Source organism: Schistocerca piceifrons, chromosome 1, assembly GCF_021461385.2.
Source record: "Schistocerca piceifrons isolate TAMUIC-IGC-003096 chromosome 1, iqSchPice1.1, whole genome shotgun sequence".
NCBI classification, from domain to species: Eukaryota; Metazoa; Arthropoda; class Insecta; order Orthoptera; family Acrididae; genus Schistocerca; species Schistocerca piceifrons.
Genome location: NC_060138.1, coordinates 1,062,856,814 through 1,062,877,720, shown reverse-complemented (window position 1 = coordinate 1,062,877,720; position 20,907 = coordinate 1,062,856,814). Strand labels below are relative to the sequence as shown.

At 40.1% G+C, this 20,907-nt stretch overlaps 1 protein-coding gene across 1 annotated transcript in view; it reads right to left on the bottom strand.

Annotated features, from left to right (window-relative positions):
- The window catches only part of LOC124777598 (sodium-dependent dopamine transporter), a 360,017-nt gene that overhangs the window by 96,797 nt on the left and 242,313 nt on the right, over window positions 1-20,907 (bottom strand). The window contains exon 8 of the mRNA XM_047253064.1: window positions 97-200. Coding sequence (XP_047109020.1) covers window positions 97-200 — 104 coding nt within the window. The remainder of the gene's footprint in view (window positions 1-96; window positions 201-20,907) is intronic.

Sequence of the window (20,907 nt, the reverse complement as noted above, 5' to 3'; positions counted from 1 at the left end):
CAATATAGAAATTTGATAACTTGTTGCAAAATAACTTGAGTTTAGCCCATAAAAATAATAATTCAGTAATATATTTCTTCTGTATTTCATACTTACTTGTACACATTGTTGTGGTACTTGTTGTATGATGCATAAGCGAGAAGGACACCAAAACCAGGACCGAGAGAGAAAAACACTTGTGTAGCGGCGTCAACCCACACCTAGAACAAATGAAGCAATTTCAACTCTTTACGTTTCATTATCTGAATCTTTTAAGAAACGTATTCTTCGTATTTAAGTATTGGATTCCTCAGGTCTCAATACCTTTGATGATTTGTATGAAATGTCCTTTCTCTCTTTATAGGGGGTTATGGTAAGTATAGTAAGTGGAGCTAAGATGCCCAGCATAAGGTTTGTAGATCAGTAGCACGCATGGAAAGCTGGGAGAGAGCTGCACGTATAATTAGTGCAATGGTGGGTGTCCATACAATGCATTACATGAAATGTCTCTTGATAGTAGTATTGCACTATATGCAGCTAGAGCCGTTTGAAGGAAAGTCTCCTTCTCATGCAGTGGAAACAACAGAAATTCTCCTCAAATAGACTTTACTGGACCTTTTTCGTCGTGGAGATGAACTTGGAGATCAAACATGGAGTTGATTAAATGCGGAAATCTAAAACGAATTTAGCTCAAACACCCCTCCCCCCTAAATCCTTTATTTATGAAATAGTTTTGAGAGTTCAACTCTGATTTAAATTTGTCACATACAGGGGGTGGACAAAAATATGGAAACAGATACAAAACATTCCCATGCCTAATACGGTGTAAGACAATCATTGGTATTCAAAACAGTTTCCAATCGTCTCAGAATGGATAAATACGGGTCCTGTATAGTTTTCAAGGGAATCTTTTATCATTCTTCCTGCAAAAGAGTGGCAACTCCAGGTAGCGACATTGGAGGTGGATAGTGATCATGTAGCCTACTCCCAAAGTAGAGAACAAAGGCTCAATAATATTGAGATCTGTTGACTGTGTTGGCCGGAGGAGATGTGGCAATTTACCTTTGTGCTCACAAAACCAGTTATGGATGACGCGAGCTGGGATGGACCTCATCAGCCAACACGACATAGCTGCCCGAATCGTCACCGGACCTCTGCCATGTTTCACTCTTGGGGCATAATCTCGGCCAGAAGTTGGAAACAATGTGAAACAAGACTCATCCAACCAAACGACTTCTTCTAGTCCCTTATAGTTCAGGTTTTATACACACATCAAAAAAAGTTTTGCATCACCCTGGTTTCCAGAACTCCTGAAGATTGAGGTTGACTGTGGATATTGTATCACAGACACAGTTCCTTTGATTGTTCAGAGATGTCAGTAAACCCGCCCAAAGATGTAAACAACCATGCATGAGCAGCACCTATTACACGCAAGGGGTCCGACAGCCGATCAGCTCCAGTTATTTGACCAGGAAGGAGGTACGCGGCTCGTGTTGTCTGTAGTTCAACCATGCCTAGACGGTCAATACCGCGGTTCGATCGCGTCCGCATTGTTACTTTGTGCCAGGAAGGGCTCTCAACAAGGGAAGTGTCCGGGCGTCTCGGAGTGAACCAAAGCGATGTTGTTCGGACATGGAGGAGATACAGAGAGACAGGAACTGTCGATGACATGCCTCGCTCAGGCCGCCCGAGGGCTACTACTGCAGTGGATGACTACTACCTACGGATTATGGCTTGGAGGAACCCTGAAGTAACGCCACCATGTTGAATAATACTTTTCGTGCAGCCACAGGACGTCGTGTTACGACTCAAACTGTGCGCAGTAGGCTGCGTGACGCGCAACTTCACTCCCTACGTCCACAGCGAATTCCATCTTTGCAATCACGACATCATGCAGCGCGATACAGATGGGCCCAACAACATGCCGAATGGACCGCTCATCATGTTCTCTTCACCGATGAGTGTCGCATATGCCTTCAACCAGACAATCGTCGAGACGTGTTTGCAGGCAATCCGGCCAGGCTGAGTGCCTTAGACACACTGTCCAACGAATGCAGCAAGGTGGGGGTTCCCTGCATTATGTGGGGCCGACATACGACGCTGGTGGTAATGGAAGGTGCCGTAACGGCTGTGCGATACGTGAATGCCATCCTCCGACCGATGGTGCAACCATATCGGCAGCATATTGGCGAGGCATTCGTCTTCATGGACGACAATTCGCGCCCTCATCGTGCAGATGTTGTGAATGACTTCATTCAGGATAACGATATCGCTTGATTAGAGTGGCCAGCATGTTCTACAGACATGAACCCTATCGAATATGCCTGGGATAGATTGAAAAGAGCTGTTTAAGGACGATGTGACCAACCAACCACTCTACGCCGAATCGCCGTTGAGGAGTTGGACAATCTGGACCAACAGTGGCTTGATGATCTAGTGGATAGTATGTCACGACGAATATAGGCATACATACATCAATGCAAGCGGACGTGCTACTGGAGGTACCGGTGTATACAGCAATCTGGACCACCACCTCCGAAGGTCCTGCTATATGCTGGTACAACATGCAATGTGTGGTTTTCATGAGCAATAAAAAGGGCGGGAATGATGTTTATGTCGATTTCTATTCCAGTTTTCTGTACAGGTTCCAGAACTCTCGGAACCTAGGTGATGCAAAACTTTTTTGATTTGTGTAACTCCAGGACCATGTGTTCCTATTATGGGCATTTGAAACACTGATGGGTGGCTTTGGAATTCCAGCATGTCGTGTAAATCCCTCCTTATGGAGCATCCTTCGTGTTATTTTGGTACTGACAGAGTTTGTGAGTGCGATGTTCAGTTCTGCAGTGACGTTTTCAGTTGTCATTATGTTATTTGGTGTGACAGTCCTCTTAAATGACTATCCATCACAATAATTCAACACACACTTTGGTACGCATTGTGACTTAGCGGATGATGTTTCTCTGATTCCCTTGTATGCAGTATAGGTGCCCCTTGAAGCACCAAACACTTCAGCTACCTTGGTTAAGGAAGCACCCACCATATGGAACGTATTGAGGACACTGTACAGGTGCTGTTTGTGGCACAACAATGCCATCTGGAGGCTTGGTTAGCATTTAAATTTATGTTCAAGCATGCATTTCTCGTGATGTTTCCATATATTTGTCCAATCACTGTAGATCACTTGCTATGAAGCTATTATTACAAACCATTGTAGCACAGTAACATTTAAGAGGAGAGTACGAACCATATTCATATTGGTGTATGTTGACATCCAAGTGTCAGCTGCGCTAATTATACAGTCCAGCAGTCGAGCAGATGAGCACAACTGTCCTTGTGGTTGATGGTAGAATCATTACTACTGGTATATTAATAAAATTAGCAGTTTATAGATTTTCGAGTAATAAACATAATAGTGCGTTTTAATGTGCTCAAATGTTTCGCAACTGATCTGCATTATTACCACGACTTGTATAATTTGTTCTTTGATGTCGATGTGCAGAACCGCATATGTGGTTTATATTCTCTATATACCAACGGATTTTAATGTTGTTTGATAATGGCTTCATAAGGAGTAATGTTTGTGACATTTGATAATGACGGTATAACTCTGGAAAGCAGAGTTAATAGGGGTTATTTGGAGGTAAAACATATAAAGTCTCGAAACATAGATTTAGCTAAAAGGCTGTTGAAGTGCAATGGTAAACAGGCGGAATCCAACACGTGGTGTTAGACTTTCTTCCTTCTAGCACGACGCATAACACGACCTCCTCACAAATAACCAACATTAAAATGGGATTTCTGTATGAAAAACTCGCTGCGCTATATCAGGTGTTTCAAAATGGATATTGGGGTTTTAAGACCATCTTGCTGCCAAATAAAGTTCTGTGGTTCAGCTTCTTCCAACTGAGGAAAGAGTCATAGTTCTAGTAGGTCAAGAAATACCAGCTACAATTGTTTCACCGACAAAGTTCCGTTTACTTTCCCCTGGAATATGGCACCAAAAAAAATTCTGTTTGTGGGAGTCTGTCATTTCGTGGGGATTTGCTGACCACCAGATGCACCCATTATGTGTGTTCACATTTCCACTTCATCATCATGCAGCAACATTTCGGTTATGAAGTTGTCACGTAAACCATAGTCTGTAGGCTTTAGAGCTTGTAACAGCTGCAAACGATAAGGCCATAGTTGTAACCATCTCCCTAAAAGTCTCCACACAGACGCCACTGAAACCGTTAATTCACACCTAGCCTTCTGGACTGATTTCTTGAGGCTATGTGTGGAAGAGTCTCACTCGCTCAATACGTTATTCAGTCATTCCTGGTCGTCCTGCACTCTTCCCTTTACAAAGATAGCCGATGTCATCAAACTGATGATACAGTCTAGGGATATTGTTACCACTTGGAGGATTACAATGGAAACTGGGTTGTTTTGGAAATCAGCGTTATGTAAACACAATTAGTTTATATTTACCCAGACATATTTCGACACTTATATGTCATCTTCTTTGGGTTAACTTTTTTCCTGTTGTATTTTGTTAGAAGCGTCTGCTCAGATCACGTTTCTCCACATTTTGTGAAATTGCATGTGAGGTGAAGTAGTGAGCGGATATTTGTGAAAAACTGAGTGAAAACAATGCACAAAATAGCAGTTGATCGAGACACCAACCAGTGAAAAACAGGACGAAAAATTTTGCAGATGACATGCTGTCGAAAAGAACAACAAAAACGAGCACTAAAGCCAGTGTATAATAATACAATTCAGTTAGGAATGTAATTTTAAGAAGTAAAAATTTGACCCACAGAATATGACACATAGGTGTCGAAACATGTCTGGGTAAATATAAAAATAAACTAATTGTGTTTACATCAGGCTAATTTTCAAAACAACCCAGTTTTCAAATCGCAAACGAGGAAGTACTTAAAGAGGAGCTTCAAACCTTAGTAAAATGATTACAATGGAACTTAATGTGGAATGCATGTTGCAGTAACAACAGATGCAGTCCTTGCAAACTGCAAAACACAAAAATCTTTCTATTCAGTAATCGCCATCTTTACTATAAGCGCCTTATAACGTAAGACACAGGAAGCAGTGCATATGCATGCACACGGGTATACAAACAAGGCTGTTTGAGTTGATATTTCACTTGCTACATTAATTTTAATTGTAAACTGAACGTAAAAATTAAAGCCTTGAAACCCAGATTTTTATTTTGAAACACCAGATATTTCCTTAGACACAGAATGTAGATGGTGTTGCTCCTATCTGTTTCACGTAATTTCGCTATATGCTAGTCACTTTAATATCTAAGCATGCCAATTTGACGTTTATTGAATACCATTTCATGATGTAATTTTCCTGGTCAACATTGTGTATGGTTGTGTGTGATTTGATTAGTCAGACGTCACAAGAAAGTAAAACAGAGTCTACATCTACATCTACACGTACATGGATATTCTGCGAATCATATTTAAGTGCCTGGCAGAAGGTTCATCGAACCACCTTCACAATTCTCAATTATTACAATCTCGTATAGCGTGCGGAAAGAACGTACACCTGTATCTTCCCGTACGAGCTCTGATTCCCCTTATTTTATCACGGCGATCACTTCTTCCTATGTAGGTCGGCGTCAAATAAATATTTTCGCATTCGGAGGAGAAAGTTGGTGACTGGAATTTCGTGAGAAGATTCTGCCGCAACAAAAAATGCCTTTATTTTAATGATATCCTCCCCAAAGGCTGTGTCATGTCAGTGACACTCTCTTCCCTATTTCGCAATAATACAAAACGAGCTGCCGTTCTTTGAACTTTTTCAATGAACTCCTCCTATCCTATCTGGTAAGGATCCCACACCGCGTAGCAGTATCTAAAAGAAGACGGCAAGCGTAGTGTAGGCAGTCTCCTTAGCAGATCTGTTACATTTTCTAAGTGCCCTGCCAATAAAACGCAGTCTTCAGTTAGCCTTTCCACAACATTTTCTATGTGTTGCTTCCAATTTAAGTTGTTTGTAATTGTAATTCCTAGGTATTTAGAAGAATTTACGGCCTTTAGATTTGACTGATTTATCGTGTAACCGAAGTTTAACGGATTCCTTTTAGCACTCATGTGGATGACCTCACACATTTCGTTATTTAGGGTGAATTGCCAATTTTCGCATCATACAGGTATCTTTTTTAAATCGTTTTGCAATTTGTTTTGATCTTCTGACGATTTTACTAGTCGACAATCGACAGCGTCGTTTCCATTAGCGAGTTGCCTTGTTATTATCAATGGCTGAAAGTGACATGGTAGATTACTAAAGTTGACATTTTAGTTTTGAACTTTCGGACTCCAGTTTCCTGAGCCCCCCCCCCCCCCCCCATAACTTTTGGGGAGCCTGTCTGTGAGAAACGTTTTATCTCTCCTTACTCTGCTCTTCCCCGTCCTTAAAAGCTATTGAAATGACATTTTAAGATATTAAGTACTGAATAGTGAAACATTTGCCATCATTCAGTATGACTTAACCGCCACTGTTTGAAAATTCGTTAGAGTCCAAATTTCTTGCAGACACTTGTAGACATCATTTGCATGCCTATTTGTTCATAGCCATTTAGTATCCTTTGTTCTACTTCTTTCAATGCATTAACGTTCTTAATCACTGCATTTTCATATTACTTGCTAAATCGTGTTTCGAAAATTCTCGCATACGTATTACTCTTTCAGTCGATATTGTTCGTTTCTATGTAATATGAAATCTTTACAATAAACAGATATTACGAACTCAAACGTAACGAGGTTCTGGTACAAAATGATCTCCTCTATGACTACCAGCATGGATTCCGAAAACATGTCAAACGAAGCTCGCACTTATCTCACATGACAAACACGTACTGAAAGCCACGGATCAAGGCAGTCAGATAGCTGAGGTACTTCTCGACTTACGAAAAGTATTTGACTCAGTACCACACCTACGCTTATTATCGAAAGTACGATCGTATGGGGTATCACATGAAATATGCGACAGGGCTGAGAATTTCTTGATAAGGAGTACGCAGAATGTTATCCTGGATGGCGAGTCATCGATAGATGTAGAAGTAACTTCAGTTGTCCCTGAGGAAAGTGTATTGGGACCGTTGCTTTCCGTCCTTCCAAATGGAATAAATTGTCTAACCTCTGCGTCGACTCGCTCAGTAGTTCAGTAGTTTGTATCGGGGAGGCAAAGGCCTTCGAAAAATGTGAGATAATGTTGATGACGAGGCGTTCCATGACAAACATTACAGCTTAATAATGAAGTGGAAAGACTGTGGTACCACATGAGAATAATGTCTTGGAAAAATTATTTATCTTAAGCGAAGTTGGGATGAAATTACTTAGTTAAGGAAAAATGCGAGGATGCACTTAATCTTTTACTGTAATCTATTTATCCACCAATCTGTCATTTAAGCTTCTACAAGTGAAACTTTATAAAAATAAATGCGTTTATGGCCTTATGACAGACACAACAAGAGCGAGCGTGCAAAAGCAAACTGCATATTCTACCTGCGTAGGTGGATAAGAGTACGCATTCAGTTGAGTAAGGATTCGCAGGTGAAATACTTTTGCAACGGTCACAGAGATAAGATACAACACCTATGTACTCAGTAAATTCATCATGCCACCATTTATTACGTTTATCGCACTGTATCAAGTCATAATCGAAATCACATCCGCACCACGGGCATATATATATACTACCAGTGAAGAATGTTCTCGATCAGAAAAAGAAGGAGACCGAAAACCGAAATGAGGAGAGGAAAAGTAAAAAGGTTCTTCTACAACAGGACAAACTCATTCTGCTTAACATTTTGCAGAATGAGTTTGTCCTGTTGTAGAAGAACCTTTTTACTTTTCCTCTCCTCATTTCGGTTTTCGGTCTCCTTCTTTTTCTGATCGAGAACATTCTTCACTGGTAGTCAGCTTCCTTCTGTCAACTGACGACAGTTTTGGCAGAAGACGTGTCAGAAATGAACTAGCAAGCTTTCACGGTTCTAGCACTGAATTCTGGTGCTTCCGTAGAAGTTACTGACTGTATTTACTTCGCTGGAGCACTATCTCCAGTTGTGTCTTTATACCCTATCGTGTGAACAGCAGTTTCGACTTTCGCAGTAGCACGCGAAGGAACAAAATTTTTCTCTGAACAGACATTAGGCTTGTATGGGAATATACCCCTTACTTCAAATGCTTCTGCTGCCTTCTCAAGTGTTGCTGTCCATCAGTAGGCACATCTAAATAAACCGCGGCGGTGGCGAGTACTCCTACACAAAATTTCATTCATTAGTAACAACCGAAATGGAACCTTTACAATGTCTTTCAACAAATATAGGCTGTTGTAACCAACAAGATGAAAAATATGGTTGACACATGTATCGTTAGCTCCTGCTATGTGGTCAAGGGAGCAATACTGTACAGATTTAACAGCTAAGTCAATTAATTAAATTGCAGTGACTGTTTGGTTAAAACCGTTTAAATTACTAGTTGCATAACTCAGGTCCTAACAAAAATGCTTTCTTATCTCAATATTAAGAAAGACTAGAGGAACAAGAGCGAACATACGGTTATAGTATCTTTGCGCGCTGCTTAATGGTGAGACGATGTCTGTTTCCCGCCAGGTGGAGCAACACGGAAAAATCCCGAGTGCGTAATGTTACAAGACCGAATTTCCTTTATAATTTTTAGAGTGAGGTATGTCGATGTCGAATAAACCGCGGAGCTGCCGGTTATTCCATTGTTGCCAAGAAAAGTGGTAAACAAAGGGCGAGAATCGCCGTGCACCATAAACAAACTACTGACAAATGAGTCGTGTGTCAATGAAGCTACAGATGAAGCCTCGCCGCGGCAGTGTGTGATTACTACCATTAGTGACTGACGGCAAGGATGGCTGCGAGGCCGCAGTGGCACTGCCAAGCCACTAACACACGCACGCGATTTGCATTTGGCTGCGCAATAAATCAGGACCATCTCTCGCTGAGGAACAACACTCTTCCATTACTGGTGCCGGGCTGGACGTGAACGTGATGTGAATGCTCTAGCGGACCGCGGGCGCAGCTCCCGTTCGCACTGCACACGTTTGCCAAAGTGGCGCTGATGCACGCCCTGGAAAGCAAATAATTATTTATAGCTAGTGACTGTTCGATGTAAAAGAATTCCCATTCTGGAAAACCTGGGAGTCCTGGATCAACTCAATAACCTGAAACTATAAGCGTTACTTCGAAGAAACACATTCAGATTAGACTCGATATGCCATTTGTTCCGTAAAAATATAGATAGCAGATTGTCGAGGCTGTGGAACATGTTAGAAAAAGGAAAATATAACACGTATATTTGCAGAAGAAGTAATACGCTTACATTCCATGCAAAGATTCCAAGTGATATTGATACTGAAGGATGTGTAGAAAATAATTTGTTCTACAGTTTTTAAAGTATTCCGGACTTTCTTTCTTTATTCGTGTCAGAAATACACTAAAATGAAAACATGTACAATACATACAAAGAAAACTATACAGTATTCACCCAGAATTTGGCAACTTTGGTAGCATTGGGTGCTTCAGCCGTTAAGTCGTTTATGCTACAGGTGGTTGGGCATGAGTTACATTTGAAAAGATACCAGGCTGTCTGCAATCCACCGCATTCGCACAGTGTTGTGTTGGCATTTGAAAGTTCCATTTAAGGAGATTGTCCCTCGATCTTGCGACTTCGGTCCGTAGTCTGTTCAAGGAATTCCAGATGACCCCTTTCTCCATGTGTCCAGGCTGAAGCTGATTCCTGCACGTGGTGCCCCTACATAGGTACTTGGAATAGATTTTCCAGTACTAAACCGAGCATCAGCATTCCAGAAGTACAAGCAAATGATATTCCGGACTATTATCCCGTTGTCGAATGAAGCGTAAGAATTGAAATGGTAGTGGCTTATTTACAAGTAACCTGGGTACGTACCTATTACACCGAGGCAACAAAAGTCATTGGATACCTCCTAATATCTTACCAGACCTTTTGTCCGACTTAATGCAGCAACTCAATGTGGCATGGACTCAACGAGTCGTTGGAAGTCCTCTGCATCAGCGCTGAGCCATGCTGCCTCTCTAGCCGTCCATAATTGCGAAAGCGTTGCCGGTGTAGGATTTTGTGCATGAACTGACATCTCGATTATGTCCCATAACTGTTTGATGGGACTCATGTCGGGAGATCTGGGCGAACAAATCATTCGCTCGAATTGTCCAGAATGTTCTTCAAACCAGATGTGAACAACTGTGGCCCAGTGGCATGGTGTATCATTGTATGGGAACGTGAAGTTCATGAATGGCTGAAAATGGTTTCCAAATAGCCAAACAGAACCATTTTCAGTCAATGATAGTTTCAGTTGGACTAGAGGATCCAGTCCATTCCATGTAAGCACAGCCCACCACCAGCTTGCACAGTGCCTTGTTGACGACTTGCGTCCATGGCTTCGTGAGGTCTGCGGCGCTCTCGATCCCTACCATCAGCTCTTACTAACTGAAATCGAGACTCATCTGACCAGGTCTTCCAGTCGTCTAGCGTCAACCGATGTGGTCACGAGCCCAGGAGAGGCGCTGCAGGCGATGTCGTGCTGCTCGCAAAGGCACTCGCGTAGGTCGTCTGCTGCCGAAGCCCATTAACGGCAAATTTCTCCTCACTGGACTAACGGATACGTTCATCGTGCGTCCAGCTTAGTTTTCTGTGGGTATTTTACACAGTGTTGGTTGTCTGTTAGCACAACTCTACGCAAATGCCGCTCCTCTCGATCGTTAAGTGAAGGCCGTCGGTCACTGCGTTGTCTATGGTGAGAGGTGATGCCTGAGATTTGATATGATCAGCACACTCTTGACGCTGTGCGTCTCAGAATATTGGATTCCCTAACGATTTCCGAAATGGAATGTCCCATGCATCTAGCTCAATTACAATCCCGCGTTCAAAGTCTGTTAATACTCGGCGTGTGGCCATAATCACGTCGGAAACGTTTCCACATGAGTCACTTGAGTACAAATGATAGCTCCGCCAATGCACTGCCCTTTTAAATCTTGTGTATCCGATACTGTACTATGTTCATCGTAAGAATAAACCCGATGTAAACATTACCTCATGTATTCTTCCGCGTTTGCTTGAAATCTCTTTGGATTTCTTTACACGTAGAGCGGAATTTGAGCTGTCTCGAGTACAATCAAGTACAATAATAGGGGTAAGTTTTATGTTGTGCTTTATATACACATCGACGGAGAGATAATACCGAGCAACACCTTTACCAGAGCATTTAATTTGAACAACACTGGCCAACCAGCTGGTCTAAATAAACTACAGTGAGCAGTTGCAGTTAAAAGGAGACGAGCTGAGGAAGCTGTATAGCTTCGAATGTCATTTGATTTTTAAACAGAATGAAATAATATTCGACAAAATTCCAATTCTCACGTTTCTTAGGGGACCAGACGGAAAGCATAACGTACTCTCGTTCTTAGCTAACGTAGTACTGTAATTAAAAAGAAGAGTAATAAAAATTGCTAACTTAAACACAGGGTATTTTTTCTGCGCGCTCTCGGTGTGACTCAAAAGCGTATTGCATAGATTTCATCGTACAGCTAAATACCGAAGCCACTGGAGGAACTACTTAGTGTCAGTGATATGGTAATTTTGAACTCTTTACATATCCGAATCCGAGAAGTACATATCAATAGAGGAACTGTCATCTGCCACATTGATAACAAGTCGATCAGCAATAGAATCAACGAAACTATCCAAGCGCCACATTTTCTCCTTTTATGACGTCCTGTTCCATATCAGGTAGCGTTCAGCACTGACGTGTGACGAAGCTTCGTGCATTACTTCCAGTACGTCTGGTTGCTTAAATATCTTGTTTTTCATGACAAATTGCTTAACTTGGTACCAGATTAGTTCTGTTGGGTTCATATTGCAATGATACGGTGGCAGCTGTAAGAATACAGCAGTTGAGTGGTGCTCGTTGCCGTGAAAATTATTGTTTCCCATATTTCTACAATGCGTATCACTTCGGTTCGTGTGAGATCACATCTGTAGTATGAAACAATGGATGTCATCTAAATAAATAGTACCCGATTTTTCATTTTGGCCTAACATTTAATTTATGTTTTCTTAATTCAGACCGTCTTAGACAATCAAGAATTTATATTTGCGATGAAAACTGGAATTACACGTGCAGCGTTTAATTAAAAACAAGAATACTGCATTTTTCATGAAAAAAGATTAGATATTGTGGTATGTTGATTTTTCTTTTGGACCATCTAATTACAACTGAATGAAATACAATTTTTTGTGCCACACTCGTTTCGTCTTTATTCTTTGCAAGGTATCTTCAATGGCCCAGAATATGTACGTATTTTTATTTATACTATTCGCTTTATATTTGGTACGATGTATATAGCAAACTACAACAGTTACTATATGGTTTCACTTAAATACCCTGTCATCATTATGTTATTTCACTGAACAATACAGAAAACTCACTCGTTTCAAGGTTAACGAACGACTGAAACAACTCGCTAACGGTTGCCAGCAATGACATAAACGTTTCTACATTCTTATTGGAAAATAAACAAATTTACTTGTATAATAATCTTTGCTTCTCTGGATGTTCTGAAAAACTATTGCAAATACACGTCTGGGACATGTTTTACTAAATTTACCAGACCAGTAACAACAAAATAAATGGAAATCATGCTTTACTTTAACCTCGTACAGTTTTGCGATGGATTCATATTAGCGAAGTTGCTAAATTTCAGGCAAAATCTGGTATTAGCCGTAACTCCGTAACTAAACATATGCGGACTTATGTTTATATGAACTTTTTCTTTAGTTTTTCTTGTAGAATAACATATTATTTCCTTAAAATTAATCATTACAGGGCGTCGTCATCAGGAGAAACAAAACTGGTATTCTACGGATCGGAGCGTGGAATGTGAGATCCCTTCATCGGGTAGGTAGTTTAGGAAATTTAAAATGGGAAATGGATACGTTAAAGTTAGATATTCTCGAAAATAATGAAGTTACGTGGCAAGAGGAACAAGACTTCTGGTCAGGTGAATACAGGGTTATAAGTACAAAATCAAATAGATGTAATGCAGGAGTAGGTTAAGGTACAACGAACAGCATAGTGAACGCATTATTGTAGCCAAGATAGACACGAAGCCGACGCCTACCACAGTAGTACAAGTTTATAGCCCAACTAGCTCCGCAGATGACGAAGATATTGAAGAAATGTATGATGAGATAAAAGATATTATTCATTTTTTAAATGCGAACTTTAATCAGATAGTGATGGGAGACAAAAATTTAATAATCATGTGGGACTGGAATTCGATAGTAGGAAAAGGAAGAGAGGGAAAAGTTGTAGGTGAATATGGACTGGGGGTAAGGAAGGAAAGAGGAAGCCGCATGGTAGAATTTTACACAGAGAAAATCTTAATCATGGCTAACACTTGGTGTAAGAATCATGAAAGAAGATTGTATACGTGGAAGAGGCCTGGATTTACTGGAAGGTTTCAGACAGATTATAAAATGGGAAGACAGAGATTTACGAACCAGGTTTTAAATTGTAAGACATCTACAGGGGCAGATGTGGACTCTGACCATAATCTATTGGTTATGAACTGTAGATTGAAGTTGAAGAAACTGCAAAAAGGTGTGAATTTAAGGAGGTGGGACCTGGATAAACTGAAAGAACCAGAGGTTGTGGAGAGTTTCAGGGAGAGCATTAAGGAACGATTGACAAGAACGGGGGAACGAAATACAGTACGGGAAGAATGGGTGGCTTTGAGAGATGAAATAGTTAAGGCAGCAGAGGATAAAGTAGGTAAAAAGACGAGGGCTATTAGAAATCCTTGGGTAACAGAAGAGATGTTGAATTTTATTGATGAAAGGAGAAGATATGAAAATGCAGTAAATGAAGTAGGCAAAAAGGAATACAAACGTCTCAAAAATGAGATCGACAGTGTATCGCTCCAAGGACAGAAAACCCCAATTAACAAACTTTGTGGAAACTTAAAGTAGGGAAGTGAGTCATCTTGTCAGTGACGGCAACTATTGACGATAAAATCTACACTGGTAATATTTTGATTAGCACCTCTATCATTTAAATACTGAGAGTAGCATACAAAAAGGGGAGATAAATGGAAAGGATTATCATAATTCCTTTATCAAACAGCTATACAATAAATTGAAAATCAGATGAACGAAGGTTAAATCCAAGAAGGTAATTCAGTCAAAGATCACATTTACCATGGAAGAGAATTGTAGCCGCATCGAAACGGAAATTCAATACGACTACAATACAACTCGGATATGGAAATGTTCAGTTAGTTAGTTGCTCTTGAGTCGCTCTAAAGTACTTTTGCGATAGTTGTCTGGATGCAAACGCTATTAGATTGTTTCAGTTTTGGAAGTTTGATAATTCGTGAGATAGAGATTGAAGTATTCCTGTCATTCGACTGAAGAAAGTTAATCTTTACCGCTCTCAACGCGACGGTATAGTAAGACGAGTGTTAGACGTCAACTGAGTGATATTGGTTTATCGGACTTAACCTTTGTACTGATGAACAGTTACAAACCATGAGAGCCATGGATCAACGACAGAAAAACAACTCGTAGTACTGAGTAGGACACAATAAGCCGAAGACACGAAGAAAGACAAGTACGCCGATTAGTCAAAAGTTGTCGTCAGCGTCGCAATTACTGAACTGGACAAAAGTTAATCTTGAATGACATATCGGCGTGCGTGTGTTGTAGGGACAAACAATTAACTACAGAAAAAGCAATAAAATCTGAGTCAAAAGGTAAATCTTACGTGTCGCCTAACTCATTAAACGGACAACACAATGTGTATGAATGCAAGTTGATTGACTCTTTAAACATTTTAAGTGACTAGGAGAGTACGTGAATAGTGGACAGTGAAGAGTGATTAGTTTAAACCAGTATTACGGCGTGTTAAAAAACAAGAAACATTTACTCCAACATAAGTTATTTCTGGAGTTACGTCGGACCGTTGTTAATAACAGGACGTAGCAACGGCATAGCAACGAAACAGCAGACAGCAAAATTCCATCCTCGCTATGTTACAGGTGCTGTTCCACGTCATACCGACGGGGACGAACATCGTTACAAGTCGCGTCTCCTCTCGGCGAGTGAAAAAGGAGATGGGACCTGGATGAACTGAAAGAACCAGAGGTTGTGGAGAGTTTCAGGGATAGTATTAAGGAACGATTGACAAGAACGGGGGAAGGAAATACAGTAGGGGAAGAATGGCTTTGAGAGATGAAATTGTGAAGGCAGCAGAGGATCAAGTAGATAAAAAGACGAGGGCTAGTAGAAATCCTTGGGTAACAGAAGAGATGTTGAATTTTATTGATGAAAGGAGAAAATATGAAAATGCAGTAAATGAAGCAGGCGAAAAGGAATGCAAATGTCTCAAAAATGAGATCGACAGGAAGTGCAAAATGGCTAAGCAGTGATGGACAGAGGACAAATGTAAGGATGTAGAGGCATATATCACTAGGGGTAAGATAGATACTGCCTACAGGAAAATTAAAGAGACCTTTAGAGAAAAGAGAACCGCTTTTATGAATATCAAGAGCTCAGCTGAAAAACCAGTTCCAAGCAAAGAAGGGAAAGCAGGAAGGTGGAAGAAGTATATAAAGGGTCTATACAAGGGCGATGTACTTGAGGGCAATATTATGGAAATGGAGGAGGACGTAGATGAAGATGAAATGGGAGATATGATATTGCGTTGTGAATTTGACGAAGCACTGAAAGACCTGAGCCGAAACATGGCCCCCAGGAGTATAGAAGATTCCATTAGAACTACTGATAGCCTTGGGAAAGCCAGCCTTGACAAAACTCTGCCATGTGGTGAGCAAGATGTACGAGACAGGTGAAATACCCTCAGACTTCATGAAAAAGATAATAATTCTAATCCCAAAGAAAACAGGTGTTGACAGATGTAAAAATTACCGAACTACCAATTTAATAAGCAACAGCTGCAAAATACTAACACGAATTCTTTACAGCCGAATGGAAAAACTGGTAGAAGCCGACCTCGGGGAAGATCAGTTTAGATTCCATAGAAATACTGGAACAAATGAGGCAATACTGACCCTACGAATTATCTTAGAAGATAGATTAAGAAAAGGCAAACCTACGTTTCTAGCATTTGTAGACTTAGAGAAAGCTTCTGACAATGTTGACTGGAATACTGTTTTTGAAATTCTGAAGGTGGTAGGGTAAAATACCGGGAGCGAAAGGCTATTTACAATTTGTACAGAAACCAGATGGCAGTTACAAGAGTTGAGGGACATGAAAGGGAAGCAGTGGTTGGAAAGGGAATGAGACAGGGTTGTAGCCTATCCCCGATGTTATTCAATCTGTATATCGAGCAAGCAGTGAAGGAAACGAAAGAAAAATTTGGAGTAGGTATTAAAATCCATGGAGAAGAAATAAAAACTTTGAGGTTCGCCGATGACATTCTAATTCTGTCAGAGACAGTACAGGACCTGGAAGAGCAGTTGAAGGGAATGGATAATGTCTTGAAAGGAGGATATAAGATGAACATCAACAAAATCAAAACGAGGATAATGGAATGTAGTCGAATTAAGTCGGGTGATGCTGAGGGAATTAGATTAGGAAATAAGACACTTAAAGTAGTAAATGAGTTTCGCTATTTGGGGAGCAAAATAACTGATGATGGTCGAAGTAGAGAGGATATAAAATGTAGACTGACAATGGCAAGGAAAGCGTTTCTGAAGAAGAGAAATTTGTTAACATCGAGTATAGATTTAAGTGTCAGGAAGTTGTTTCTGAAAGTATTTGTATGGAGTGTAGCCATGTGTGGAAGTGAAACATGTACGATAAATAGTTTGGACAAGAAGAGAATAGAAGCTTTTGAAATGTGGTGCTACAGAAGAATGCTGAAGATTAGATAGGTAGATCACATAACTAATGAGGAAGTATTGAATAGGATTGGGGAGAAGAGAAGTTTGTGGCACAACTTGACTAGAAGAAGGGATCGGTTGGTAGGACATGTTCTGAGGCATCAAGGGATCACCAGTTTAGTATTGGAGGACAGCGTTGAGGGTAAAAATCGTAGATGGAGACGAAGAGATGAATACATTAAGCAGATTCAGAAGGATGTACGTTGCAGTAGGTACTGGGAGATGAAGAAGCTTGCACAGGATAGAGTAGCATGGAGAGCTGCATCAAACCAGTCTCAGGACTGAAGACCACAACAACAAACAACCTCCATGGTTCACAGTGGTGATACTTCCCCATGACGCCATTTTGACGTGCCCGTGCCCTGTTTCGACCGTGTTAGGTGCTTTGATTGTGTGGAGACGTAGTTGTTTCATCAAAAATGCCAGTTTGTGTCGTTTACGGGTGTATTAATCGATCCGGGCGTATTATAAAGTTTAAAGGATTCACATTTCTTTCATAAGTAGAGCCGTTCAAGCAATATTTTCTTTTGTATATATGAATTATGGTTGCGCTCTTTACTTTTATTGTAGTAGTTTTATTTCTGTCATTTGACTTTAGATTTGCTTTACTTTACTCAGTGTCCATTCTTCCTCTTCTTTCCTCTGTTTTTTATTGCTTTCCAAAATCGCAAACGCTCAGACATCCGAGTCACACTGTATCAGCGGTCTCGCACCCCCTCAACACACGCCTTCATAACCGTACTGATTATTGGTGCAGCATCTCGTGCCATAAGTTCCTCCCGATGATAATAATTCATTGTTCACATTTCCTCCGTCTTTTAAAACGTTCTAGCTAAAACAGCCGGAGACAGCGGTTACGTGTGTGTGAGTTCCGTGTGTATGGTTGTATGAATGCGCGTGTGTGCTTTGCTTCCTTTCTTAAGGATTTGGCTGAAAACTTATGTGAACACTCTTTACATCGTGCCTGTCTGCTGCTCGATGCGTGAGTAGCAATCCATCTGCTTCCCAGTATAGCAATTCTCTCATGAAGTTTGTTGTAAATAATCCGCTGCACTTCAATAGGAACAATAATGTACATAATTACAAAGCCAGAAGAAAAAATGGCATTCATTACGCCACATTACCGTTGTCTGTACCACAAACAGGGGTTTACAATGCTTACCCATTAATATAAAATGCGTGACAGACAGCAAAGTAAGATTTGAAACAAAACTGAAAACGTTACTTTTTGACATCTCCGCGGTAGACTATCTAGTGCTGTAAAGTGTAAATGGTGATGGGTAGGAATTAGAACCTTCTGTCTGTCTTTTACTAAAAACAAAAACAAAAGTAATAAGTATTCAACATGGAGGCACGGTTACAAAAAATAAATAATGTTAATACAAAGTGACTCGCTCCACATCATTACGATTTATGTGCAAATGATACATGGAACATTAACTAACTAATTATTGCTATATCACAAAATGTGATATATGCTTATATACTTTGGAAATAACCGAATGAAATTCAGAAGTAAAATGAAACACGTGATCAAATTAGACGTGCATTCCATTTGTGATTTGTTCGGTTATTCCTGAAAAACTGACAGTTATTGGCGTGAAATATTCCAGGAAAAGAAGCAAACAGCCTAATATTGGAAAGGTAGGTCTACATTTTACACTGGCTAGGCTATCATTACTTAAAAATGACTTTCATACAAGTTACAGGTCTTATGCGTTTCACACACTCTCTTAGTCACATTTATAAAGCTGCCAATGCTAGAACATGTTTAAAAAAATGTTTTATCCACTAAACTGCTTTATTGGCTACGCACCACATCATAAGTAAGATTTCAAAGTGAGGAGATGCACTGACAGTCTAATAAAACAGGAACTCTGTATTGCATGGTAGTATACCTCTTCTGTTTCTTTTAACATGTCAACAAATATTCACTTTGTTGACATGTACAACATACGCTGGCATGCCTTGCTTCTTTCCTCACTGCGCACGTTTTGTGCTAGCAAAAAAACATGTAGGAAGCTTTTTTTTTTTTTTTTTTTTTTTTTTTTTGCAAACGTGAACATTAAAATTGTTGTGCACACAAGCTGAAAGCTGAAAATGTTATGAACATGAAGCTGTACCAGGAAGCAAATAAGCATTGATTTCGGAGCTCTAGCTTTATTTACTGTCGATACAAAAACAATGAAAGTGGAATAAAATGCATTACGAAAGTATCCTTTTCCCATAACGGCCTTATCTTCTTGGTTATTCGAAATATATCAACAAAAAACAAGGTGAATTAACGAGGCCAAATGTATCGTCTTACTAGAGTAAGTATGCATTGAAGAACAGAGAAAGATTCGAAATTACCTTCCTTAAATTACGTTATTCACGTAAACGCTGCAAATTTTAGTATCCAAAACAGTTGTAGCTTGCACACGACAGAAATAATGAACGAGAATCAATCGTAGACAGTAGTCAACTAATGTTTTGTGCTATTTAAGATGGCAGCGGATCCCCGCCCACTCTGGCTTCAAAACAACGGAGCAAGTCTGTAGTGCCATCTCCCTTCTTTTTTCACCCCTTGGGTCCGGAGCTTTTGCAGAATCTCTAGAGCACCGGAAAATCGCGTTTTATCTCTGACGAGCAACTGTCTTTAGTAGTTCGTGGTTAAGCACGGACGAATGGCGTTATTTTTTTTTAAAGATTGGGGCATAATCGTTTTATTGTTCACGAGTAAATAATGACGCCATTTTCACGAACTGTATGTTGTTGATGACTTTTAGGTCCGTGAAATAAATAACACATAACACCGCATTACGTGTTGATGTACCGCATTAACATTGTGTTTATTCGAGAGAGTTCCACAGTCAGTAATTTTATTTTCAGCACTCCAGATTTCACTGTTCATTCGGTCAGCACTGTCGAGCATCATGACGATCGAGGTAAGAGAAGAAATATATATTTTTAAAATAAATACATCTGAATAAGGTGCAAAACAAGTTCCTTTGCAGTACGGTATCAGTTCCTTCTCACGGACGATAACTAATTGTAAGTGTAGCATCTGGCACTGCGATAATAACAGTTCTGGTAGCATAAATGTGTACGTTGTACTAGTAATCTATAAAATATTCATCTATTGAGTCTTTCTTAAGACAATTTAGTCCAATTCCCAGAAGTCTGTCTTAAGCGTCCCCACAAATTTGTTTGATACGACTGTAGCGTTACAACTACGCTTCCACGCGCTAGTCCATCAGTAGTATATGTACCACTGTGGCGATTCAAGCTTATTTATGCAATTGATTTTGTTTATTTCATACCCTTACAGTATAATGAATGATGCTAAAAAGCCAAACATCACTTTTACAATTTCAGAGAAAAATCAGTTGGAAACCAGTTGAGATATTCGGCGTCCCCTGACTAGTTCCGTGTGTGAGATGCTTGTAAATTTGTTCAGATGCTGTTACTCTGATTCTTAATTATTGACTTTGCATTGTGACGTCTTCCGAGTATCCGACACAATAACACTTTTTTGCTGCGAGTTTGAGGGACTGCATTATATTATGGCTCTTAGACGAAATAATTCCATTTTGGCTAGGGCTATTGACTATTCTGTAGCTTCGTGTGCTACGTCTTTGTTAACCATATGCCTTAGATGTAAAATAAAATTATTGTGATAACTTATATTATTCCAGAATTCTCAGTCAGGTTATGAGTAACGATATTTCCTTCTTTTATGAGCGAATCTAGAGGTGAAGTCATACAACATTCTTAAACGGGAGGTTCGAAGCAACAGCGGTCTAGGTCACTCATAACAGTAAATGGAATATTTAACCCTTTTGACTGTCATATCAGTCATATGTAACTGACATCAGTATTTTCGTGCTAGGCCACATCAGATAGATGTTCTACGGTGGATTCACGAGTTGTGGAAGTAGATAATCCTGGGGCCATTTGGCATATAG